Source organism: Aegilops tauschii, chromosome 4 (genome assembly GCF_002575655.3).
Source record: "Aegilops tauschii subsp. strangulata cultivar AL8/78 chromosome 4, Aet v6.0, whole genome shotgun sequence".
Lineage (NCBI taxonomy): Eukaryota > Viridiplantae > Streptophyta > Magnoliopsida > Poales > Poaceae > Aegilops > Aegilops tauschii.
In genome coordinates, this window is record NC_053038.3 from 502,784,146 (window position 1) to 502,805,511 (window position 21,366).

At 47.5% G+C, this 21,366-nt stretch overlaps 1 protein-coding gene and 1 non-coding gene across 2 annotated transcripts; one reads left to right on the forward strand and one right to left on the reverse strand.

The window, feature by feature from the left end:
* Nucleotides 1–292: 292 nt before the first annotated feature.
* LOC109750308 (protein NRT1/ PTR FAMILY 5.2) lies at nt 293–9,483 on the reverse strand. The gene is made up of 3 exons (XM_020309266.4): nt 9,092–9,483; nt 8,727–8,944; nt 293–1,912 (listed from the first exon to the last, which is right to left on the reverse strand). Exons 1-3 carry the CDS (start codon nt 9,249–9,251, stop codon nt 455–457), a joined length of 1,836 nt encoding a protein of 611 aa, XP_020164855.1. The 5' UTR covers nt 9,252–9,483; the 3' UTR covers nt 293–454.
* Nucleotides 9,484–17,741: 8,258 nt separating this feature from the next.
* TRNAG-GCC (transfer RNA glycine (anticodon GCC)) lies at nt 17,742–17,812 on the forward strand. The gene has a single exon. It is a non-coding gene; the product is annotated as a tRNA-Gly (tRNA).
* The last annotated feature ends 3,554 nt before the right edge of the window (nt 17,813–21,366 follow it).

Sequence of the window (21,366 nt, forward strand, 5' to 3'; positions counted from 1 at the left end):
CGTATGTCCGAGTCCAGCCGGCCCCTTTGTTCCGTTCTATTGTCGGAACGGACTGCATGCTGATACTGATATACTGTACCAAAATGTCGTAGCGTATATAGATATGGGTCTGTCTAGGACACATCTAGATGTGACATAGTTATGTCACATCTAAATTGATGTCCACTTTGTTTGTGGTCTATTTTTTTGTCCTAGTTTTTTTGTTTTTCTTGTTGCTGCATTATATATTTGTGGGAGCTTAGATGTGACATCTTTAAAAAAATATTTAGATGTGAATTAAACAAACTGTATAGATATAGCTGCAATCTTGTATACTGATAATGTACGTGTTTTATACGTGTGTGCTGTAGTACTACAGAAGAAGTTAACTAAGCCATTGGCTCGGAGTGAATCTTTAGCTGCAATCTTGCAGTACGTTATACTAGTAAATTGTGCAGTACAAGAAAGTGTGTAACTAAGCCATTGGCTCGGAGTGAATCTTCTTGGCGGCCTCGCGCTGCGCCTGCACGTCCATGTCGACGTCGATGGTGTCCGTGGACTCGGCCCTGTACTTGTACCGGTGGGCAAGCACGGCGAAGACGACGCAGTTGGCGGCGGCGAGCAGCGTGAGGAAGGCGTAGTAGTAGTCGAGGTGCGCGGCGTTGAGGTTGTCGGCCACCCAGGGGCTCCCCCGCTTGCGCGTCACCCGCGTCACCATCGACAGGATGAAGCTGCTGAGGATGTTGCCGACGCCGTACGCCGTCAGCGACAGCGCCGTGCCCAGGCTCTTCATGCTCTCCGGCGCCTGGTCGTAGAAGAACTCGATCTTGCCCACCACCAGGAACGCGTCCGCCAGGCCCATCAGCACGAACTGCGGCAGGAGGACGAAGATGCTCAGCCGGAGCTTGCCGCCGGTCACGTCCAGCCCGTGGCTCCGCGCGTAGCTCAGCCGCTGGCTCTCGATCAGCGACGCCGTGCCCATCGTCAGCACCTGCACCAGCAGCCCGATGCCCATCCGCGTCAGCAGGCTGATCCCTCTCGGGTTCTTGGTGTACCTCCGCACGGCCTTGACGAAGACCCGGTCGTAGACGACGATGGCCACCAGCATGGTGAGCGTCACGAACGCGCCGAGGCTGGCCGGCGGGATCTCGAAGCTGCCCGCGCCCATGTGCCGGTTCATGGTGGTGCCCTGCTTCACGAACAGGGTGTTGGTCTGCGCGATCAGCGTGCACGGCACGAACATGGTCACCAGCAGAGGGATCAGCTTCATGATCTGCTTCGTCTCCTCCACCTCCGTCACCGTGCACAGGCTCCACTTCGCCGCCCTGGACGATGACCCGTCGACGACGTCCTTCACGGCCGCCTTGTTGAGGAACCTCATGGTGTTGGTGGAATCCATCCGGAACTTGTGCTTCTTCGTGTACACTTCAAGGTCCAGCTCGTGCAGCTCCTTGGCGTCGGCCGGCACGGGGAGGCGCCACTTGCGGAGCGCGGCGCCGACGACCCTGCCCATGCGCGTGAAGGCGCTGCCCTGCGGCAGCTTGTGGCGGTACACGGGCGTGCCGGCGAGGAAGATGGCGATGGAGGCGATGAGGCCGAGCGTGGGGATGCCGTAGCCGACGGACCAGCTGACTTTGTCCTGGAGGTAGACGAGGACAGTGGAGGAGAAGAGGATGCCCACGAAGATGGTGAACATCCACCAGTTGAAGAAGGAGAGCTTGTGGGACTTCTCGCGGGCGTCGAAGTCGTCGAACTGGTCGGCGCCGATGGTGGAGATGTTGGGCTTTGTGCCGCCGTTGCCCAAGGCGATGATGTACAGCCCGCCGAAGTAGACGCCCGCCTGCAGCGCCGACGCCCGCGGGCAGACTTTGCCGACGCACTCCGGCGGCTTCAGCGCTCCCACCGACACGGACAGTGTCAACAGCAGCATCCCCTGCATCAGGACACGCACGTCATTTGTAGTCTAGTGTACATACATCATCCATGCATGCATCCATGACAATGAGTCAGCAGAATACATAATATTTTTTTATAAAACTTCAAAATGGTTTAACTTTCAAATCTCAAATCCGACTTCTGATCCGTCGTCATCGTCGGGTTTTTCTTGACAAGTGTTTCGATACTAGCCATATCCATCGACACCCAACGATTGATGAAGTTGCTACACGGTATTGGTACCAAAGTTGTCACGCACAAGAGCAATTGAGCGAACGTCAGTTCAGTACCTCGTTTCTAAAGTACTACTTACTTCAGATTTTGCATGTCGACAACTTTGACTATTAATCATTGTACAAGTATCTGAGTAATCGCAATAAACATGTATCATGGAATTGCTTTTTCATCTCATAGTTTCTATGTAATGAAATAAATTGGTGTTTTTCTTGGCAGATGGTCGAAGATAAGAAAATTAGGGCCGACTGTCTTGTAGTAAAAATATGGTGCTTCTTTTTCTCGATCTTGGTAGGTTTTGGGTTGGTTGCTAATAATCGCCATGGATTATTATCAGTGTATTTTATAAGTAGTAATTATCTACAATTAGCACCTGATGTGTTAACTATTCAGGTCGTGAAGTGAGCGTAGCTCAAATGATTAGGCCTCTCGTGTTAAATCAGTCCCTCAAGTTTCTAGTCCTAAACTTTTCACTGATGCTCATATTTTCCTAATTAATTTCGAGCTTTCTGGCGATGTTCGTTCAGTGGGAGGAGACGTTTTCGTCAAGTACAAGGCGTTTGTGGTCACTTTCGTCCATCTTAAGATATTGTAGCGGTTCAGTATATTGAAGGTGCTCATACAGGTAGAGTCCTTGTGTTTATAGGGTTGAGTGTATGTATTTTATACTGTGTTAAAAAACACTATTCAGATAAAAGAAAATACAATTGGACGTGTTACCCATAGTTGATTACAAAGCAAGTTTCTTGTCCTATGTGATGGAGCCCTCGTATCGCTGCAGCCATTTTGGCACATGCATACCGCCATCTTAGGTGCGTAAGTTGCAAATGATTGTGCTAATGAGTGATATGCTACTTTAACACTATCACTAAAAGGACATGCAAGACGTGACAATTTAGGGGTGGCCACAAGTCTCGTGCACTGACTTTTCACCGGTGCATGGAAATTAGCTTACATGCATACATGCGACACACACATGGAATAAAATTATAAAAGGAAAATTCTACCACAATTATTCCACTACTCCACTGATTTGTGTTGTGATAATAGCGTGTGTCCCTCTCCAAGAGATACAGAAAATCTACCGTAGAACACAACTTATTTATTAGCAGATGGTCAAAGATAAGATGATTAGGAAGGACTATCTTATTTATTTATGACAGTAAAATTGAACCTAATCCTAGCAGAACATAACTTCGATGTTTCTGGCCATCGATTTACGCGATTTAGACGATATTAGCCATCGGATTTGTTGTCTATTTCAGCCTCAACCGTAGTACATATAGGACACTTCTTTTTCTCGGTGTTCGTAGGTTGGCTGCTCACAATCGCCATGGATTATTATTGGTGTAATTTATAAGTCACAATTAACTGCAAGTTAGCACCTGATGAACATTCAAGTCAAAATTCTATTATAGTGTTAAAACTGGAATTCAGATTTTTAATCATGATAAATCAAACGTCGTTTATATGATGAATTATGTGGTCGTGAGGATATCAATTTTCTTTAGCAAGGCAACATGACGTGTTACCCATAGTTGATTACTACAAAGCAAGTTTCTTGTCCTCTCTGATGGATAGCCATTTTGGCGGAACTGGATCCTCTAACATACACAAGGGATGTTAGAGAAGCTACAATACCTTAACTTTCCTTCTGCTAATCCATACAATTAAGGCTAAAATAACTTAAATTAATTTTTATATTACAGATCTAGTATGCACATTCATAGTAATTACATACAAATAAGTTGATAGTGAGATAAAATTAATTTTGGATTTTTTATATCTACAATAATTACCAAAAGTAAATAACCTGCTAATAGCCCGTAACATTCCTTCTTCATTTTACACTAGACGAGTACTGTAGCACCGGAGTTAATTGCACAAAACCACCACATTTGGGACATCGTTTGCAGAAAACCACGAGGTCACTAATTATTTGCAAAAACCACCGCACATTCAGTAAATCTTTTGCAAAAAGCACTGATAGGGGGATTTAGCTCATTTGATCACTTTTTGACGATGGGGCCGGATAATAATAAGCTGATTTGGTAGAAAACACGAACAATGGGGCTTTTCTATAAATAACAGAAATGTGAAGGATGAAAACATAAAATATTCAAAGGATAAGGTTATCTTCTCCTTCTCTCGTGTACAGGGGAGCCACCAACCACCTGTACGAGCTCATGGCCGGCGTGTACAGAGGAGCTTGTTCCCGGTGGTTCCTAGCTCATGGCCGCATCCAAGGACCCCCGCCGGGGCCGGAGCTCCGCCAACCGCGTCCATCGACCAGATCTGGGCGTCCTCAGTAACCCCTACGCTGCCTGCCTCCGTATCCGCTTCAAGCCCGGCCGCCGAGATCCAGAGATCGAGCGGATCGATCGATCCGCCGAGCATCTGCCACCGCAATCCACGCGGACCTCGCTGCCGGCGCCTCCCTTTCCACGGGCGGCGACAAGCTCGAAGTGCCTCGCCCCTGCCCACGAGCAGCCGATGAACTCGCAGCTGCGCCACATCTGACAAGTCTCCGGTGGCACCTGGGCGCGTGCATCCACCACGGGAGCGAGCTCCTCCAACAGAACAGAGGACCCTAGGGACGCGCATGGAGGTTGGCCCCCATCCACGGCGTCGAGCGGCGCTGGGCGTCCCCGGCAGACGGCTGAGGCGCGGCCACGGCATCCCGGCGGGCACCGCCGTGGCTTGAAGGCAGAGCTCCCGGCGGCTGCCTCCGCGAAGTCCACGCCATGGACGCTGGACGGGAGCTCCAGCTCCCCGGCGGCGTTGGATTCCATCCATCCACAGCCGCCCCCACAGCTCGCCGCCGCCAGTTCATCTGTGCGCCGGGAACCACCGCCGCCCCCTCTTCGTCCCCTGTCTCTCTCCCTTCTCCCTTCTCTCTCTCTCTCTCATGCAGCTCCTCTTCTCTCTGCCTCCAGCACAGTGCCGCTGCTGGCCCTCGTGGTTGCGGAGATGACCGGCGTGGGCAGGGACATGTCCTGCGCCGTCGCGCGGCTCGCCGGCCGGTGTGCCCACCCGCTGCCCGGCGCGAGGAAGGAGCAGCTGTCCGCGGGGGAGGGGTTGATTGCTTTTATTTTTAAGATGTAAGGGTGTATATGTAAATGTTTTGCCAAGTCAGCTCTTGACAATTCGGCCCCACTTGTCAGAAAGTGATTAAATGAGCTAAATCTCTATCAATGCTTTTTGCAAAAGGTTTACTGAATGTGCGGTGAATTTTGTAAATAATTAATGACCTCGTGGTTTTCTGCAAATGATGCCTCAAATATGATGGTTTTATGCAATTAACTCGTAGCACCGTGACTTCCCTTATCTAAGTTAGAGGATCCGGCTCCCATTTTGGCACATGACATCTAGGTGCTCAAGTTGCCAATGATTAATTTGTACTAATGACGGATATGCTACTTAATACTATAGTACTAAAAGGACATGAAAGACGTGCCAATTTAGGGGCGCCACAAGTCATGTCCACTGACTTTTCACCCGTGCATGGAAATTAGCTTACATACAAGCACAAGTATTTACTTGGTGATTATTTACGGACGCGGATTTGGTGAACATGGGTGCGCGCGCATCCTTTATGTATAGTAAATTTGAAAAATACTAGAAAAAATAAAAAAATCTAAATTTATTCTTGTAATATATATAGTCAACCGGTATACTCGCATATGAAGTTTCACGAAGAAATCACATCCGTGGTAATCTAGGCAAAAATGACAAAACCGAAGCTATATTAGAAAACATTGTTTAATGAATAGTATGGTCGCATTTGTATTTTCTTCATTAAGAATACCATAGGTGTCAATACATAATGAATTTTCGCACGTGAATAGAATGATCGACTAAGTTTCATATCATGAAATTTCAGAATTTTTTAATTTTTCTAGTATTTTTTATGAATTTGCCATTCACGTGGGTGCGCGCGCACCATGTTCACCTTTGTATTTCCGTCTCACATGAAATAAAAGGAAATTCTCCCATGATTATTCCACTAGTCCACTGATTTCTGCGTGTGATAGTGGCAGATGTCGCTCTCCATGAGATACAGGAAATCTATGGTGGCATTCAACGCTTGAAATATTTCTGTGCCAGTTGATCTGGATCGAACGGTCCGTGTCACGCACCACGGACCGCGACACTTGAATAGTCTCCTCCTCCAATGATTCAGCCCGAACGTACGTACATAAATTTCGGACGAAGTGGTACATCACGCGTCGTGCACGTATGCGTCACACTTACGTGCATGTCATTTGTTCTTTGTTTTTGTTTTGGTACCGGGAGCATGTCACTGTGAGTTCGTGACATGTAGAGCCACCGTATCTCGTGCATGCATGGTGAGCGTGAGAGAGAATCAAAGGTCTTGTGGCCAGTCAAAACCTATGGAGCACGTGCAGTGACTTAGGCAGATAGATATGCATGCACTGCTAGCACTAGCTAGACGATAGGGTCGCACTAGATATGTAGTAGGTCCACTGGACGAGTCAAGATTCCACGGCTGGATCGATCGATCAACTAAAGCGGCTTAGGTCTGGTCGATCGTGGAGTCCACATACGTGGTACTCTAGCTCTATAGAGTGTGGAGTCAACAAATATGCACGTCAAAATCGATGGATCGATCTCACCGGTGCGGTTGTCACGATCTGGACCAGTACGGCCGATCGAGGGCCAAGACAAGATGCTAGACATCTCAGCCCGCTCTCGTCCGTATCCGACCATACGCCGGCCATCCCGGCAACGGGAACGGATCAGCTATAGTACGTAGTACGACTGATTCATCTGCACATGCGTACTACTGGCCCAAGCTCAATCATCCATCCGCGCCAATCCGAACCAGGCAGCTAGCTCTAGCTGCGTGGACAAACTTGGAGCACTAGTGCTACTAGGCTACCTCCGTCCGGGTTTATTACGCCTAATATTTTGAGTTAAACTTTGATCATTCATATAACTAATAAAATATAAAATATATGCTATAAAAAGTACACTGTTAATTAGATTTGTATTTGCAAGAGCTTTTCGACGATATAATTTTGATGACATGTAGGTTACATCTTATTAGTTAAATTTGTTGATTAAATTTAATTTCAAAATAAGAGGGGACCTAATAAACCTGGACGAAGGAAGTACGTATGTATTACTGTATGATAAAAAAATTCTACCACGCTACATCCTAGTACTAGGTAGGTAGCTCTAGTATGTCTCGTGGCTAGGGAGCTACTCGCCCGCCTCCAATTTTCTGTGGCGCGACACGGACGGACGTTTTGTGCCGCACCAAACGTATGTACTTTTTTTTATGGACGCCGATAAGTGCCACACGTGTGGGCGTTAGAGGATCTGCCCACACATTTTGTGTGGTGTATAAGAGAAACAGCCCACACACCTGCGTGTGGGCAAAAAAATAATGCCCACACATCTTTTTCCCTCCCGATTCCTCTCACACGCGTGCGTGTGGGCAAAATAGATAACGTCCACACGCCCCGTACGTCAGGCTTCGTATCTCATGGTCCCGCACGCCCGCGTGACAGTCACCGCGCGTTCCGCAGTTGCCATGGTCCAGACCCTCGTCCATGTTCGTTTAACTGCAGTTGCCATGTCGCTGAACTTCGGTTGCCATGTCGGACAACTACAGTTGCCATGGTTGCTCAACTGCAGTTGCCATGTATGGTCTGATTTACTGCAGTTGCCATGATTTCAAAATTTTAGGAGTTGCCACCCACTAACACTAGGCAATTGCCATGTAGCACTACAAAAAGGCATGGCAAAAAAACATGTTCGGGTAAAAGAGAGAGTTGACATGTGCTCACAAGCACGCTAGGGCAGTTGCCATGTAAAAGAAAGAGTTGCCATCTGCTTACGTACACACTACGACAGTTGTCATGTACCATGCAAAAACACATGGCAACTCGGGTAAAAGAAGAGTTGCCATCTGCTTACAAGCAAAGATAGGGCAGTTGCCATGTACCTGCAGAAACATATGGCAACTGCCAGCTTTGGGTGCGGGCTAGAAGACGGGCGTGTGGGCGAAGTGATAAACGCCCACACACCAGCCCATTCTGCGTGCGTGAAACTAGTGTGTGGGCGAATTGCTAAACGCCCACACCAGCCCCCCGTGTGGTGAAAAAAGGACGTGTGGGCGACGGAATGAATGCCCACACATCAGTTTAGTCCTACGTGGCACACAAAAACTGATAGAACGCGCCAAGATTCGTGCAGAATTGGTTGGACGAGGATCCATGCGTGTGGGCGAGTTGCCAGACGCCCACACGTGTGGGCGTTAGACTTTTCGTTTTTTATATAGGGTACCAAAAGTATATACTGTATATATGATACAAATCCCCATCCAACTCTCAAAGACTCCGCCGTAATCGCTCGCTGCCACATCATCCATGATGTTATCAGGGCAGACCACAGCGACGTCTTCGGACGCGCGGCGCATACGCTACGTATCTGTGTTACCATGAACATGAAGTATAGGAGGAGTATAGGAACGTGTTGTTACCATGATGCTACGTATCTGTGTTACCATGAACATGAAGTATAGGAGGATTATAGGAAGGTGTTGCTACCATGAGGTATATGGCGGAGCCGACGACGAAGGTCCAGTAGCGGCCGAGGTATGCGTCGGCGACGTAGGCGCCGAGCAGGGGCGTGAGGAAGACGGTGCCGGACCAGTTGGTGACGTTGTTGGACGCCTCCACCGTGCCCTGGTGCATCTTGTCCGTGAGGTAGATGAAGAGGTTCGCCGCGATGCCGTAGTAGGCCATCCGCTCGAACAGCTCGTACACTAATTCACATATAAATATGCATTCAGTTTCAGACAAATATGGATCAGCACGTGCATCCATCCATGGCCTATGATATTGAGATGGATTGGCTAGCTGGATGAACCGAAGCAATCATGTGTGCATTGATTGGTTGGTATGGTACGTACCGACGATGAAGGTGCAGGCGGTCCAGCCGCCCCTCTTGGAGCGGAGCACGGGGTTGCCCCGGAGGTCCACCGACCCGTCCTGCGTGTACTCCTGCCCGCCGGCGCCGCTGCCGGTGCCCGTGCCGTCCTCTACGGCCAGGCTCTGGTTCGCCGCCGCCATCGCTGCTACCTCCTCAAGGCTCACTCTGCAGCTAGCTAGCTAGTCTCTCTTTACACTCTTCCTGGCCGGCTGCAGGCGGGTATATGTCGATCTCAACCGAGCTTCAAAATAGGGCTGCCTGCGCTAGGCTGCTAACCTATCGCTGGTGACGGGACCTCCATTTATAGACTTGGTACCAGTATACATCTTGCTCCTAGCGCTACTCTCTGGTTGTCGTAGCGTCGTCCCCACCACGGAGCCGGACTTGATGTGGCCTCGGTCGACCACTTGTACGGGGCACCGGCAGCACGGCATTGTCATCACTTTGTCAGCTAGTACTAGTAGTATCTTGTTACGGTGTGGCCAAAGGGCCGGGGAAGCGTCCGTCCGATTGGGCGACTGCTCATGCTCAAGAGAAAGCGATGCGGATGCCAACTTGCCGGTTTGTGTGAGGACTGAGGAGGGTAGAGATCAATCGGTGTTGGATCTCCTCATTGTGCTACTAGTCCGATGGATGAACGCTGAGCCGCAACCTCCGGTGGCCACACGTAGAGGGACCTTAGATCTTCCGCAACCGTAGGCAGCGATCGGTCACACCTGAAATTAGCCCTCTGCGTCTGTCTACCTCATTCTTAAAACCTTAAATCCATACAAAGCATGCAAATAAGAAAATCCACGTACTACATAGATCAAATAACCTGTACTACCCTAATCCTCGTCGGAGATGTCCACTATCTTCATGCCCGGCTTCGTGTACATGGGCGGCAGCTGCAACTCCGGCTTCTCCGGCTGCTCCACATAGGCCCCACCTCCGCGTCGAGTTCGGCGAAAAGCGCGTCGGTCTCCGCCCGTTCTTGTCGGATGAACTGCCTGTTGGCCTCCACATAGGTTTCATCCTGGATGGACTCCAGAATGGCCTGCTGCTCCGCCACCTCTGCACTTGGGCGACCGCAAACTCCGTCTCCGCGTCCTCCATGCTAAAGCCCGCAATCGGGGCCAGCCCCTCCTCCGGCCGCTCTGCCTCGTCCTCCTTTGGATCCGCCACCTCCATTGGAACCGGCTGCTGCTCCTCTTCCTCCTCCTCCTCCTACTCCCCCGGCTTCGGCGAGTCCGGAGGCAGGCGTGCCTCGCTCGGATCTCCTCCTCGATATGGAAGCGGCGCTCTGACGTGAGCATAGGATAGGTCGTCTTCTTTTGCCGGCCCATGGCGGACGGCGAGGTAAGAGGTAGGTGGAGACGGAGAGAAATGTGCTTGGGCCGGCGGCACGGAGAGTGTGAAAGAGGCTGTGGCTAGGGTTGGGGACGCCGGCCAGCTTGACTTTGGCCTCTGTTGGCGAGGAGGAGCGGCGTCACGCGGCGTCCACACTCCCACCGAAGAAGATGCTCACCGGACTATTGGGTTTCCGGTCGGTTACGTGTGGGACCCGGACATCAGTCTCATGTGATGAACGCGCACGACGCGTCCGGGCCTTCCATATCCGCTCTGCATTTGAAATGAATATGAGGGGTGCCGGTCAACCCGAACGTTTGAGGCCCATTTGAAACGCCTGTCTAGGTCATGTTTTTGTTTTTGACCAGGCTGTCCACCAGAGCTTATGAGAAGGGTTTAGGATGCCCGACTGTAGGCGCTCTTAGCCGGACAAGGAGGGGAGCACTCGTGGACTAGGGCGGTCGAGGAGCCATCCGTTTTCTTCCCCGCCGCCGGCCACCTACTCCGGGCGCACAGCAGCAGCACAGGCCGAGTAAATTGCAAAAGACTACCACATTTGGGGACGCTAAAACAGAAAACCACCAGCTTTCCTTTTTTTCAAAAAACCACCACGTTTGCGCTGACAGTTTTCAAAAAACACTGATCGCACGGTTTGGCGTGTCTGAGTGAAAAACTGACCGGTTGGCCCCAATGTCAGGCGCCACGTGGACAGGGGGAGACGGCGCCCGTCATGCCTGCCGTTAGACGGCGTCGCACATGACCTAACGAGCCGGCCCGACCCAGCCTGACCCGTTCGTCCATTCCCCTCTCTCTCGCCCGCCTTCTTCTCTGTCTACGGCGCTGCCTCCGCCGTCCATTTGTCGCCGCCGGTCGCCGCAGCGATGGTTTCCTGGAAAGACGGTGAAACTAGCGGCGAAGATTCTGTCTCCCCCCTCTTCAACTCGCACGCGGACGAGACCTACGTGAGTATCATTTCTCTTTGACTTAGGGTTATGGTTTTTCTTCGATTTGAGCTTAGTTTTCACGGATTTGAGTTGGGATTTGAGCACTGTTGCAATATTGTAGATCCCACAGACCATTGTTGACCCGGAGTGGTGAGGTATTGTTGCCGGAGGACCGATGTGCTGTCACAACCTTCCTGTTCATAGGGTTGTTGTGTTTCAAGGGATCAACATTGGCCGTAGGTTTTATGGATGCGGTAATCAGGTTAGTGGCTGGTCCTCTCTGGTAGTCATAGCTTATACAGATCCTTTGATTGGTGCTCAATGAATATCTTTTTTGCCTAGTAACTGAATATGAGTACTCACTGAATATAGTTTTGTGAAGATGTTGTTTTATCTGGTGTTTTGAGGAAACAATGTGTCAGGTTTAATCAATGCTTATCTGAATGTGTCTGTTGTTAAATGAGCTAAGTTAAATGAATTTAAGTGGCTGTTAACTGAATATATGTAGCTGTTAACTGAATATATGTAGCTGTTAACCGAATATATGTAGTTGTTAACTGAATATATGTAGTTGTTAACTATATAGGTGTTAACTGACTTATTTGAATATGTGGTCCTGCCGTTAACAATTGTTTTGTCTGATTTATTATAGGAAGGTGACAATTGTGGTCTGGTTCAATGGATTGACCCAGAATGGCCAGAACCCATGAAAAATGCACTATGCAAACTTTGGGATATGTATGAGCAGAGTAGCAAAGAGAATGATGCTAAAGAAAAGCTCATACTCAAGCTGGGAGAAGATAAGAAGCTAATCCAAGAGAAGCACCACAACCACATCAAAGAAACAAGCAATTTTTTTCAACAATTCACAAGAATGTGATGAGGGAGAACTATCAGAAGATAATGCAGGATGGTGATGTAGAGAATGTTGTACTTCAAGCCCAGGAAGAGAAGGCTAAGCTTGAGAAAGACAATAATGAGCTGAGGACAGCACTCCAAGTCATTAAGCAGAGCAATGATGAACTTGTTAGCAATTGGAAGAAACATGTAGCAGATGAAGGTCTTCAACAGATTGAACAGATGAAGAAAGAGAAGAAAAAGCTAGAATATATCATAGCTGATTTGTTGAAGGATGGGGAGGCAAACAAGGTTAAGTTGAGGAAAATCAAAGAACTGTGTGATGAGTGAGGAAAATTATGTTGTTTCTGTGAGGCAAATCTGTGATGAACTTGTTAGCAAATTATGTTGTTTCTGTTGAACTAATTACCCTAAGATGTGAGTGTTTCTGTTGGCATAATGTATGAGGCCAACAAGGTTGAACTATGCTGTTTCTGAACCTTAGTCATGTCATGTTTAGTTGTAATGGATTATTATGTCATATTTGAACACTAAGATGTTTGTTGGATGTGATCATATGGAATTATGGTGATCATAAGAACTGCGTTCTAGGTTTGTCATATTGATAGAGGAGCAAAAGTTTAAAATAGGTTCCTTTCATCGACGGTTGTCGAGAGGCTACGGTCAGGCTAGAGAGGTAGATTCCTTTCGTCGACGGTTGTCGAGAGGCTACGGTCAGGCTAGAGAGGTAGGTTCCTTTCGTCGACGGTTGTCGAGAGGCCACGGTCAGGCTAGAGAGGTAGGTTTCTTTCATCGACGGTTGTCGAGAGGCTAGGGTTAGCCTAGAGAGGTAGGTTCCTTTCGTCGACGGTTGTCGAGAGGCTAGGTTAGCCCATAAAGTTAGCCTATCGACAACCGTCGACAAAAGGAACCAACAACTTTATGGGCTAACCTAGCCTATCGACAACTGTCGACAAAAGGAACCAACAACTTTATGGGCTAACCTAGCCTATCGACAACTGTCGACAAAAGGAACCAACAACTTTATGGGCTAACCTAGCCTATCGACAACCGTCGACAAAAGGAACCAACAACTTTATGGGCTAACCATAGGCTAGAAGTTGACAAACAACAAGTTATCATAACCCATGTAGACACTAACATTAACTACCAACATCACATCAAGTTATCACAGCAAGTTCATCGTATCAAGTTTACCATAGCTTGCCAACATCATAGCAAGTTATCTTGCTACCACAGCAAGTACAAAATACAGCAAGTTTTGCCAACATCACAGCAAGTTTCCCAACATCACAACAGTTTTGCCCAAAATACAGAAGTAGTCTCTGAACTAATTGTCTGACTAATTGCCACTAGCATAGAAATAGTCTCTGAATTTGCTTGGCTTCTTACTGACCCTTGTAGAACCTGATGCACTAGCAGCAGCAGGCCTTGGAGGAGCAAAAGAAGAAGCAGCACCTCTTCTTGGAGCAGATGAGGAAGAACCTCTTCTTGGAGCAGATGAGGAAGCAACAGTTCTTCCACCAGAAACATTTGCAGGAGCAGCAGCAGTTCTTGCACCAGATGCACCAGAAGCTTCAGAAACTGCAGAAGCACCAGGAGCAGCAGCAGTTCTTCCACCAGAAGCACCAGATGCTGCTACTTTTCTGGTACCAGAAGCTGCTGCAGTAGCTCTTGCACCAGATGATGCTGCTGCTTCTTTTCTGGTACCAGAAGTTGCTGCAGTAGCTCTTGCACCAGATGATGATGTTGTTGATGGAGGGGCAGTTCTTGTTTCCTACATATGATTTGCATTACTTATTCAGAAAAGACTGCAGTAGCTTCAGAAAACATGTAAAGGATTTGCATTACTTTTATAGTACAAAACTAAACATTGCAAATAAAACATGTCAAGGATTTGCATTATAATACCTTGTGCTTGTTCTTCCTAGCAGCAAGGGATGACTTCAATTGATCACCACAGTTTGTATATCTATGCCCTCGCTTCCCACAGTTGCTGCATGTGATGGTTCCAACTCTTGAAGTATCCTTGGGTTTTAGCACTTCAAATTGGCCCTTCCTTCTTTGAGTCTGGTTTCTACCCTTCTTCTTATGGAACACAGGAGGATCTATGTCTCTACTGTCTGTTATTGTTCATGTGGCATAAGCCTTTTTTCATCATACCATATCCTGGCCTTCTTGTTTTTTGCCCTGGACTTTCTCCCAGATGAGGAACAATACAACACTACTTCTTCATCAGAATCATTTTGAAGTTCATCATCTATGTCTTCATCAGATAAGGGAATGTAGTCTTCCTCTAGTTTGGCCTGGGAACTGCAGTGTGATCTACTTGTTGGACCTCTTCTAACAGGTAATTTCTCAACTGGTGGTGCATCAACAAACCCCTCTGCTTCATCCTCCTCCTTAGCCTCACAAAACAGATCTTCTGGCTCTGAATCACCTTCATAAACTCTCTTCCTCTTGAGATCTTTTAATTTCTGGTGCAAATCTGCATCATCTTGCTCCTCTTCCTCCTCTTCAGAGCTATCCACATCAATGTCCTCTGTCTCCATCAACTCATCCTCTTCCATTCTTTCTTCTCCTTGTACTACTGGACTGTCATCTGCAAACTCATTAAGAAAATCATCTAACTCTTTCACACCAGCTATGTCCCTCCCCTTTTTAACATTGCAACTCTCCTGAGTGAAGAGATATTGTCCATAGGAGTCCTCTGTGTGGGCACTAACAACTGGAGCACATATATCTGCTTCATGTTCACTGGTCTGACTTTGGTAGAGCACACCTGCATCATCTATATTCCACACCTTTGGAGAACCAATCTCAGAAATTGGAATCTGCTTTTCACATCCATCTCCAATGTTGATCTGCAACTTTGCCATCTCTGACTCTCTTCCTTTCATTACTGTGATAGTAACACACCTCTTCTCCTCATACAATATCAACATTTCTTCCACATCTTCCTCAGATTTGATTAGCTGCATGCCTGCCATTCCTACACCCTCTTGCTTCACATAGTACATTGAATCCTTTTGATCATAGCCCTCTATCCCAATAATAGCTAACATGTTGATATATGTGATATCTGATTCACATAAGGTCCTTTCCAGATTGTCACAGCCTTGGAAATGAAACCTCATATCCCATGGTTCATCATCATCCAAACTGCAAATCATTACATTCAGTTAACATTACATTCAGTTAACACTAAATTCAGTTAACGGTAGAGTACATTCAGACAAACAACAAAGTGAACAGAAGATTACATTCAGTTCAGTTAGTTTAGCTCAGTTAACAGTAAATTCAGTTAAACACAATTAAGCTCATAATCAGTTAACAGTAAAAATCATTCATCAGATTCAGTAAATTCAGTTAACACTAAATTCAGTTATCCACAATTCAGTTAACATTTAAAATTCAGTAAATTCAGTTAACACAACTCAGCTAAGTTAACACTAAATTCAGTTATCCACAATTAAGCTGATATTCACTTAACACTACATTCAATTCATCACAATTATTCTGTTCAACTGTTGAAACTGAGGAGTATTGAAACCCTAATTCCTAAATTGAGATTCATACAGAGGAAAGACTATAGCTACACTAGCAAAATCACTCAAAGTGTTCAACTACACTAGCAAAATCACTCAATTTGTACAACTACACTAGCATAATCAAAAAGAAAATTTTGGAAACACTCACTCCACGCCGCCGAGTCCGGATGTGAAGTTGTGGCTCCGCCCTGGATTGGCCTTCCAGACCTGGGCCAGTTTGGCAGCCGCATGTGCCTCAATGTCGTCGGACTTGAAGATGTTGCCATCCTCGCCGCGCTCATCTCCGCCGACGCCGGCGGATCGAGAGGCGCCAAACGTACCAGGGAGCGCCGTCGGAGAGCGACGAAGGACGGGTCGGTCACCAGCTTCGGCGATGGAGAGGTCGCGGTCGTCCCTACCGTCACCGGACGCGCTGCCGTCGTCAACGCCGCCGCCGCCACCGCTGGTCGCCATGCGGGAAGTGAGGTAGGACGACTAGATGCGATCTGGGGGAAATGGCTGGGTCGGACCGGCTCGTTAGGTCATGTGCGCCGTCTAACGGCGGGCGTGACGGGCGCCGTCTCCCCCTGTCCACGTGGCGCCTGACATTGGGGGCCAACCGGTCAGTTTTTCACTCAGACGCGCCAAACCGTGCGATCAGTGTTTTTTGAAAACTGTCAGCGCAAATGTGGTGGTTTTTTGAAAAAAAACGAAAGCTGGTGGTTTTCTGTTTTAGGGTCCCAAATGTGGTGGTTTTTTGCAATTTACTCGCACAGGACGTACGTACGACGGCCGGATAAGCGCCAGCGCAGCGCTTGCTTTGCCTCGGCATAACGTGTCAGGCATCGCCGGTGCACGGTGCTGAACATACGAGCACGGCCGCCCGTCGTACCAGTTACGTGTACCCGGCAGGTGACGCGGACGAGATCAGAGCCAACCACTGCCCTGCCCCTCCGGTCCGAAACGACACGTTCTGGAGCAGCTCGTGCGCGCGTAGCTTGCGATGCACAATTCTACTGGCCAACAGCTAAACGTATACTGTATATGTGTGTTGCTGATCGCGCGGCGGTGGTATAATACTGTTGGTGTGATCCACGAGATTCTTCCAGTGACCTCACAACACAACAGACTAATAATTTTCCCGAGCAGATATGAACACGATCGCTGGCTGCAGCTACTATATGGCATAAACATGACGAGATCGATCCTCCAAAGTCGTATAGTATAAGCGGCCGGGAGCAGATTAACTAGGCGTCAGGCACCAATCACGTCCGTCCCGCAGCTATTATATACTAGAGGAGTAGACGATGGCCCTTGCTTTCGGCACCATGGATCCATCAAGTGCCGAAAACTCCAGATATGGGCCACCATGCCCGATGGATCGGCATGCTCCATTCGTCGAGACGTAGCTGTCCGTGGTTGCCAGATCGCGAAAGACGCTGCATGATCGATCGATCCACCGGCAGTGCTGCGTTCAGACTTCACCTTGAGACGCCCGGCCGGAGCCTGCCGCCAAAAGCTACACGTACCACTGCTCCAGATAATGCATCTAAGCTGGAACCGCGCTAGGCGCCGCTCTCCTATCTTGCTTCTCCTGTTACGCTGTCTCTGCGCTCTACAGTGGTGTGAACTAGTAGCTGTGGCTGGTACGGCTTGAGCTGTTGCTGGCCAAGCAAGGAAGTTGCGTCCGTCGCTGCTGCTGTACCTGCACAAGGGGACAAGCGGCCGGCCGTACGTGTGCACATCCGTTCCGTCACCGCTAGCCCTTGGCCTGTAGGCTGTGTGTGCGTGTCGACGGCTGCCCTTTTTTTCGTGAAGGAAGAAGGAGATCATTGAGCAAACGGCCAAGATGCAAGAGCTGCAGGGCAGTCTATTTGCTCTTTGCAGCTGCCGACATGCAGTAGATACACTCGCTGCCTCGAGCTTACAGTCCCAATACAAAGGTTTCCCTATTCTAATTTTCACCGAGGCACCAGTGGTCTAGTGGTAGAATAGTACCCTGCCACGGTACAGACCCGGGTTCGATTCCCGGCTGGTGCATTTTTTGTTTTAATTTTGGCGCATCTCATACGAAATGACCATTCAGCTGCTAGTCAGTTGCATTGGGCCGTCATTCTGCCATTCTGCGTGGGCCTTTATTTTTAATTTCTTTATGAGAGGAAAATACAGACCCGGGATCGATTCACGGCTGGTGCAGTCTTTTTCTTCTTCAACTCTAACCTTTTGCATCTCGTAAGAATGGTAGAATAGTACCCTGCCCAGGGCCGGGCCCACAGTTGTCCCAAATGTGCGGCCCGCACAGGGCCCATAAGTTTTGGGGGCCCCAATTTTTTTTATGTAGGCTAGTATTTCTAAAAAAAACAGATCAAGGCCATACTGGGCCGTTGGGCGCTAGAGTTGGGCCTGAGTTGGAGGGCATCGAGCGCCTCGCCTCGCCTCACTCTTTCGTTCGTTCCTGTGGCAGGGAATCGGGATCGTCCGTCAAAAGAAAGAAAGAACGAGATCGCAGCCTACGCCCAGGGAATTGGGATCATCTGTCTCCATCTCAAAACCGTAATTGCAGCCGCGTCGGGCTGTTGGCGTCACGCTACAGTCGCGCCGGCCAACGGCGACCGGACGTTAGGCGATCACGCAACACCAGGTATCTCATCCTGAATATTAGGTAGTATTTGAAACTGATAGAGTGATAGTGATCCAGTGATCCAAAGGTATCTCTCCAAGTTCATTGTTTGCCAAACCCCGCAGGAAACAGATCGTCTCGTCGTCTTCTCATCATCGGACCGATCGGATTCAGGTTGCTGCCCTAGTGCCGTTGTTGCCTTCTTGTTCCTGTTCATGGCTTCCTCTCCCAAATTTCACACTCACCGGATCGATCCGTTACTCCAGGTGCTTAGCGAGTCTTCCTTTTTGATTAACTTTGTTTTCTATTCCTAATTTCTAATTTCCTAATTAACTTTTGGCAGGGATCGCTTCATTCTTTGTTAGAGATCGGTTCTTACCTCCTTGGTTAAAGATCACACTCACGGTGTAGCAGTTCAACTAGAGAGGACCCAAAACTAGGTGAGTCAGACCCAAAACATTGACGCATGAACTTATTGATATATGCTACTGTTCAATTGTATTTTATTCATCATTTGTATCTTGTGTTTCAATAGTACACATTTGAGTCATCACGGGGAAACATCTGTCTAGTTTCTCTAAGCGCAAAACATTATGTTATATACATTACAATTTTTTCTATGATATATATACACACACACATTATAATTGCCCCTTAGTTTTTTTAGTGAGATAGGGTCCCATTTTTTAGTTTCGCACAGGGTTCCGGATTTTGCCCGCCCGGCCCTGACCCTGTCACGGTACAGACCCGGGTTCGATTCCCGGCTGGTGCATTTTTTGTTTTACTTTTGGCGCATCTCATACGAAATGACCATTCAGCTGCTAGTCAGGTGCATTGGGCCGTCATTCGCACCTCATACGAAATTACCATTCTGCTGGTCAGGTGCATTGGGCCGTCATTCTGCCATTCTGCGTGGGCCGTCTTCCTTTTTTCTTGAGAGGCATGGGAGGTGGTTCTTTATTTTTATTAATTTCTTTATGAAAGGAAAATACAGACCCGGGATCGATTCACGGCTGGTGCAGTCTTTTTTTTCTTCAACTCTAACCTTTTGCATCTGGTAAGAATGGCACAATTTTGATGAGTTGAGCATCAAAGTTTGATTTTCTTGTTCAGCCCACAAAGAATCGTCCTTCGGCGTCGTTAATCGATTGCTCGTTCCGCGGCTGCCGTTGAACAAACATGCGGTCAGCACAAGAAAAAGCGCTACTCGCATTCTTGCACTGGAACAAACACGACTACGCGAGGACGAAGACGAACTACGTGAGAGCATAGCTAGCAGATGTCTTAAAAGTTACATATTTGCTAAGTCACATCTAGATGAAATATAGTTATCTCACATCTAACTATCTAGCCATTAGATATAGCATATTAAGATTCGTGTTTTTTTACCTCGCTTGTTCGTATCTTGTTTGTTCGCCAAGAGAGCGACGCGGGCCTGGCAGCTTTGCTTTGCCTGTGCTGTTTCCTGTTGTGGCCTTTTTTCCACCGATTTTTTGTGTGTGCTGGTCGCCTGTAGTCTTTTGAGTTGGTTGTTTATTCTTTTTAGCCATTCGTGTTGGTTGTGGTATGGGATCGAGGCATCATCCTTTTCCATTTTGTTTACGCTTTGTGCTTTCTTTGCGTTACTTACTATTTCTTTTAGAGAAAAAGAATTATCCGTTTGCACGTATGTCCTTCATGTGTAACCAAATGCGATGCGATCAAAGTGCAAAACACCTTCAGCATTTTTCCAAGGCACGAGCTGGTTTTCACAATTTTGTTGAGTTTGATAGGTTCCATGATGATTTTTTGTTTTTCTTTCTTTTCTCTATTTTCGCTATCCAGCCTTTTCTTTTTATTTTTTTAGTTAGCTTGTTTGTTTGTTTATTTTTCATTTTGTTTTTTGTGAAATTCATGAATAAGATTTTTGTGAATAATTTTAAAAAATTGAAAACATTTTTTAAATTTTTTGTGAAAACCTTCCAAATTCATGAATACTTTTTATACAGAATTTCTAAATCACATCTAGATGATTTTTTAGGATGTCTCATCTAAGTTTGTCACAGCTCGATTTAGTTCTATAATTTTCGTGCAAGCACTCGATCCCCGCCTCGCCGGTCGATGTTTTGTTTGTCAAGCATCCTTTTGTTAGCATGTTTGGCTTTGCTTTTGTCGGCCCATTATCATGGCACACTGGCAACCCATCCTGGTGTGTTGTTTCTAGGCCGCGACGTAGAATTGGAGAGACAAGAAAAGGGAAGCTCTATCACGGTTGTTACCTTCCTAGTTCATTTCGACATTGTTTCCCATTTCTTTCAAGCTTTATCAAGACGAGATTTAGCAATGCTTCATCTAAGTTGTTATCTGTTGGATCTTGTTGTTATAATTTTTGTGCAAACTCTCGGGCCTTCGTCGTCGACCGATGTATTCCTATGTAGCTTGGTTTCTTTTTCAATCTGTCGGCCCGTTTTTGTTGTACGCATCTAATATCCTCGTGCATTTTTCTCGTGCTCTTGGTGCCCATTTTTATCTAGTATGTGTTGTAGAAGTTGAAGAGGCAGGTTGTGTCGCTTGTCCAAGTTAAAGGTCAACCCTCGGCTCATAACTAGGCCCATAGTTTGTTTTTTTTATCTCGGTTGCAAGTCCACCCTCGACTCGTAATTTGTATTTTTCCTAGTTGCAAGTCTACCCTCTATTCGCAAATGGTACTGTAGTTTTGTGTAGTTGTTCCATTCACAAGTCCACCCTTGATTCGCAACTGGAGTCGTAATTTTTTTCATCCCAATTGCAAGCTCATCATTGACTCATAATTGAGTTTGTGGTTTGTTTTTCATCCCAACAATAAGGCCACCCTGGACTCATAACTGGGCTCGTAGTTTGTAGTTGTCCTAGTTGCAAGTCCATCCTCTATTCGCAATTGGCATCATAGTATTGTGTAGTTGTTCGAGTCGCAAGTTCTAGGCTCATAGTTTGTTTCATCCCAGTTGCAAGCCTA

What these genes read in the sequence shown, in the direction of transcription:
- LOC109750308 (XM_020309266.4), bottom strand. Translation starts at nt 9,251, where the DNA reads ATGGCGGCGGCGAACCAGAGCCTGGCCGTAGAGGACGGCACGGGCACC. An exon ending in CGCCTGCACCTTCATCGTCG is followed by an intron (nt 8,945 to 9,091) that starts GTACGTACCATA and finishes TATGTGAATTAG; the next exon opens with TGTACGAGCTGTTCGAGCGG. An exon ending in GCTCCGCCATATACCTCATG is followed by an intron (nt 1,913 to 8,726) that starts GTAGCAACACCT and finishes GTCCTGATGCAG; the next exon opens with GGGATGCTGCTGTTGACACT.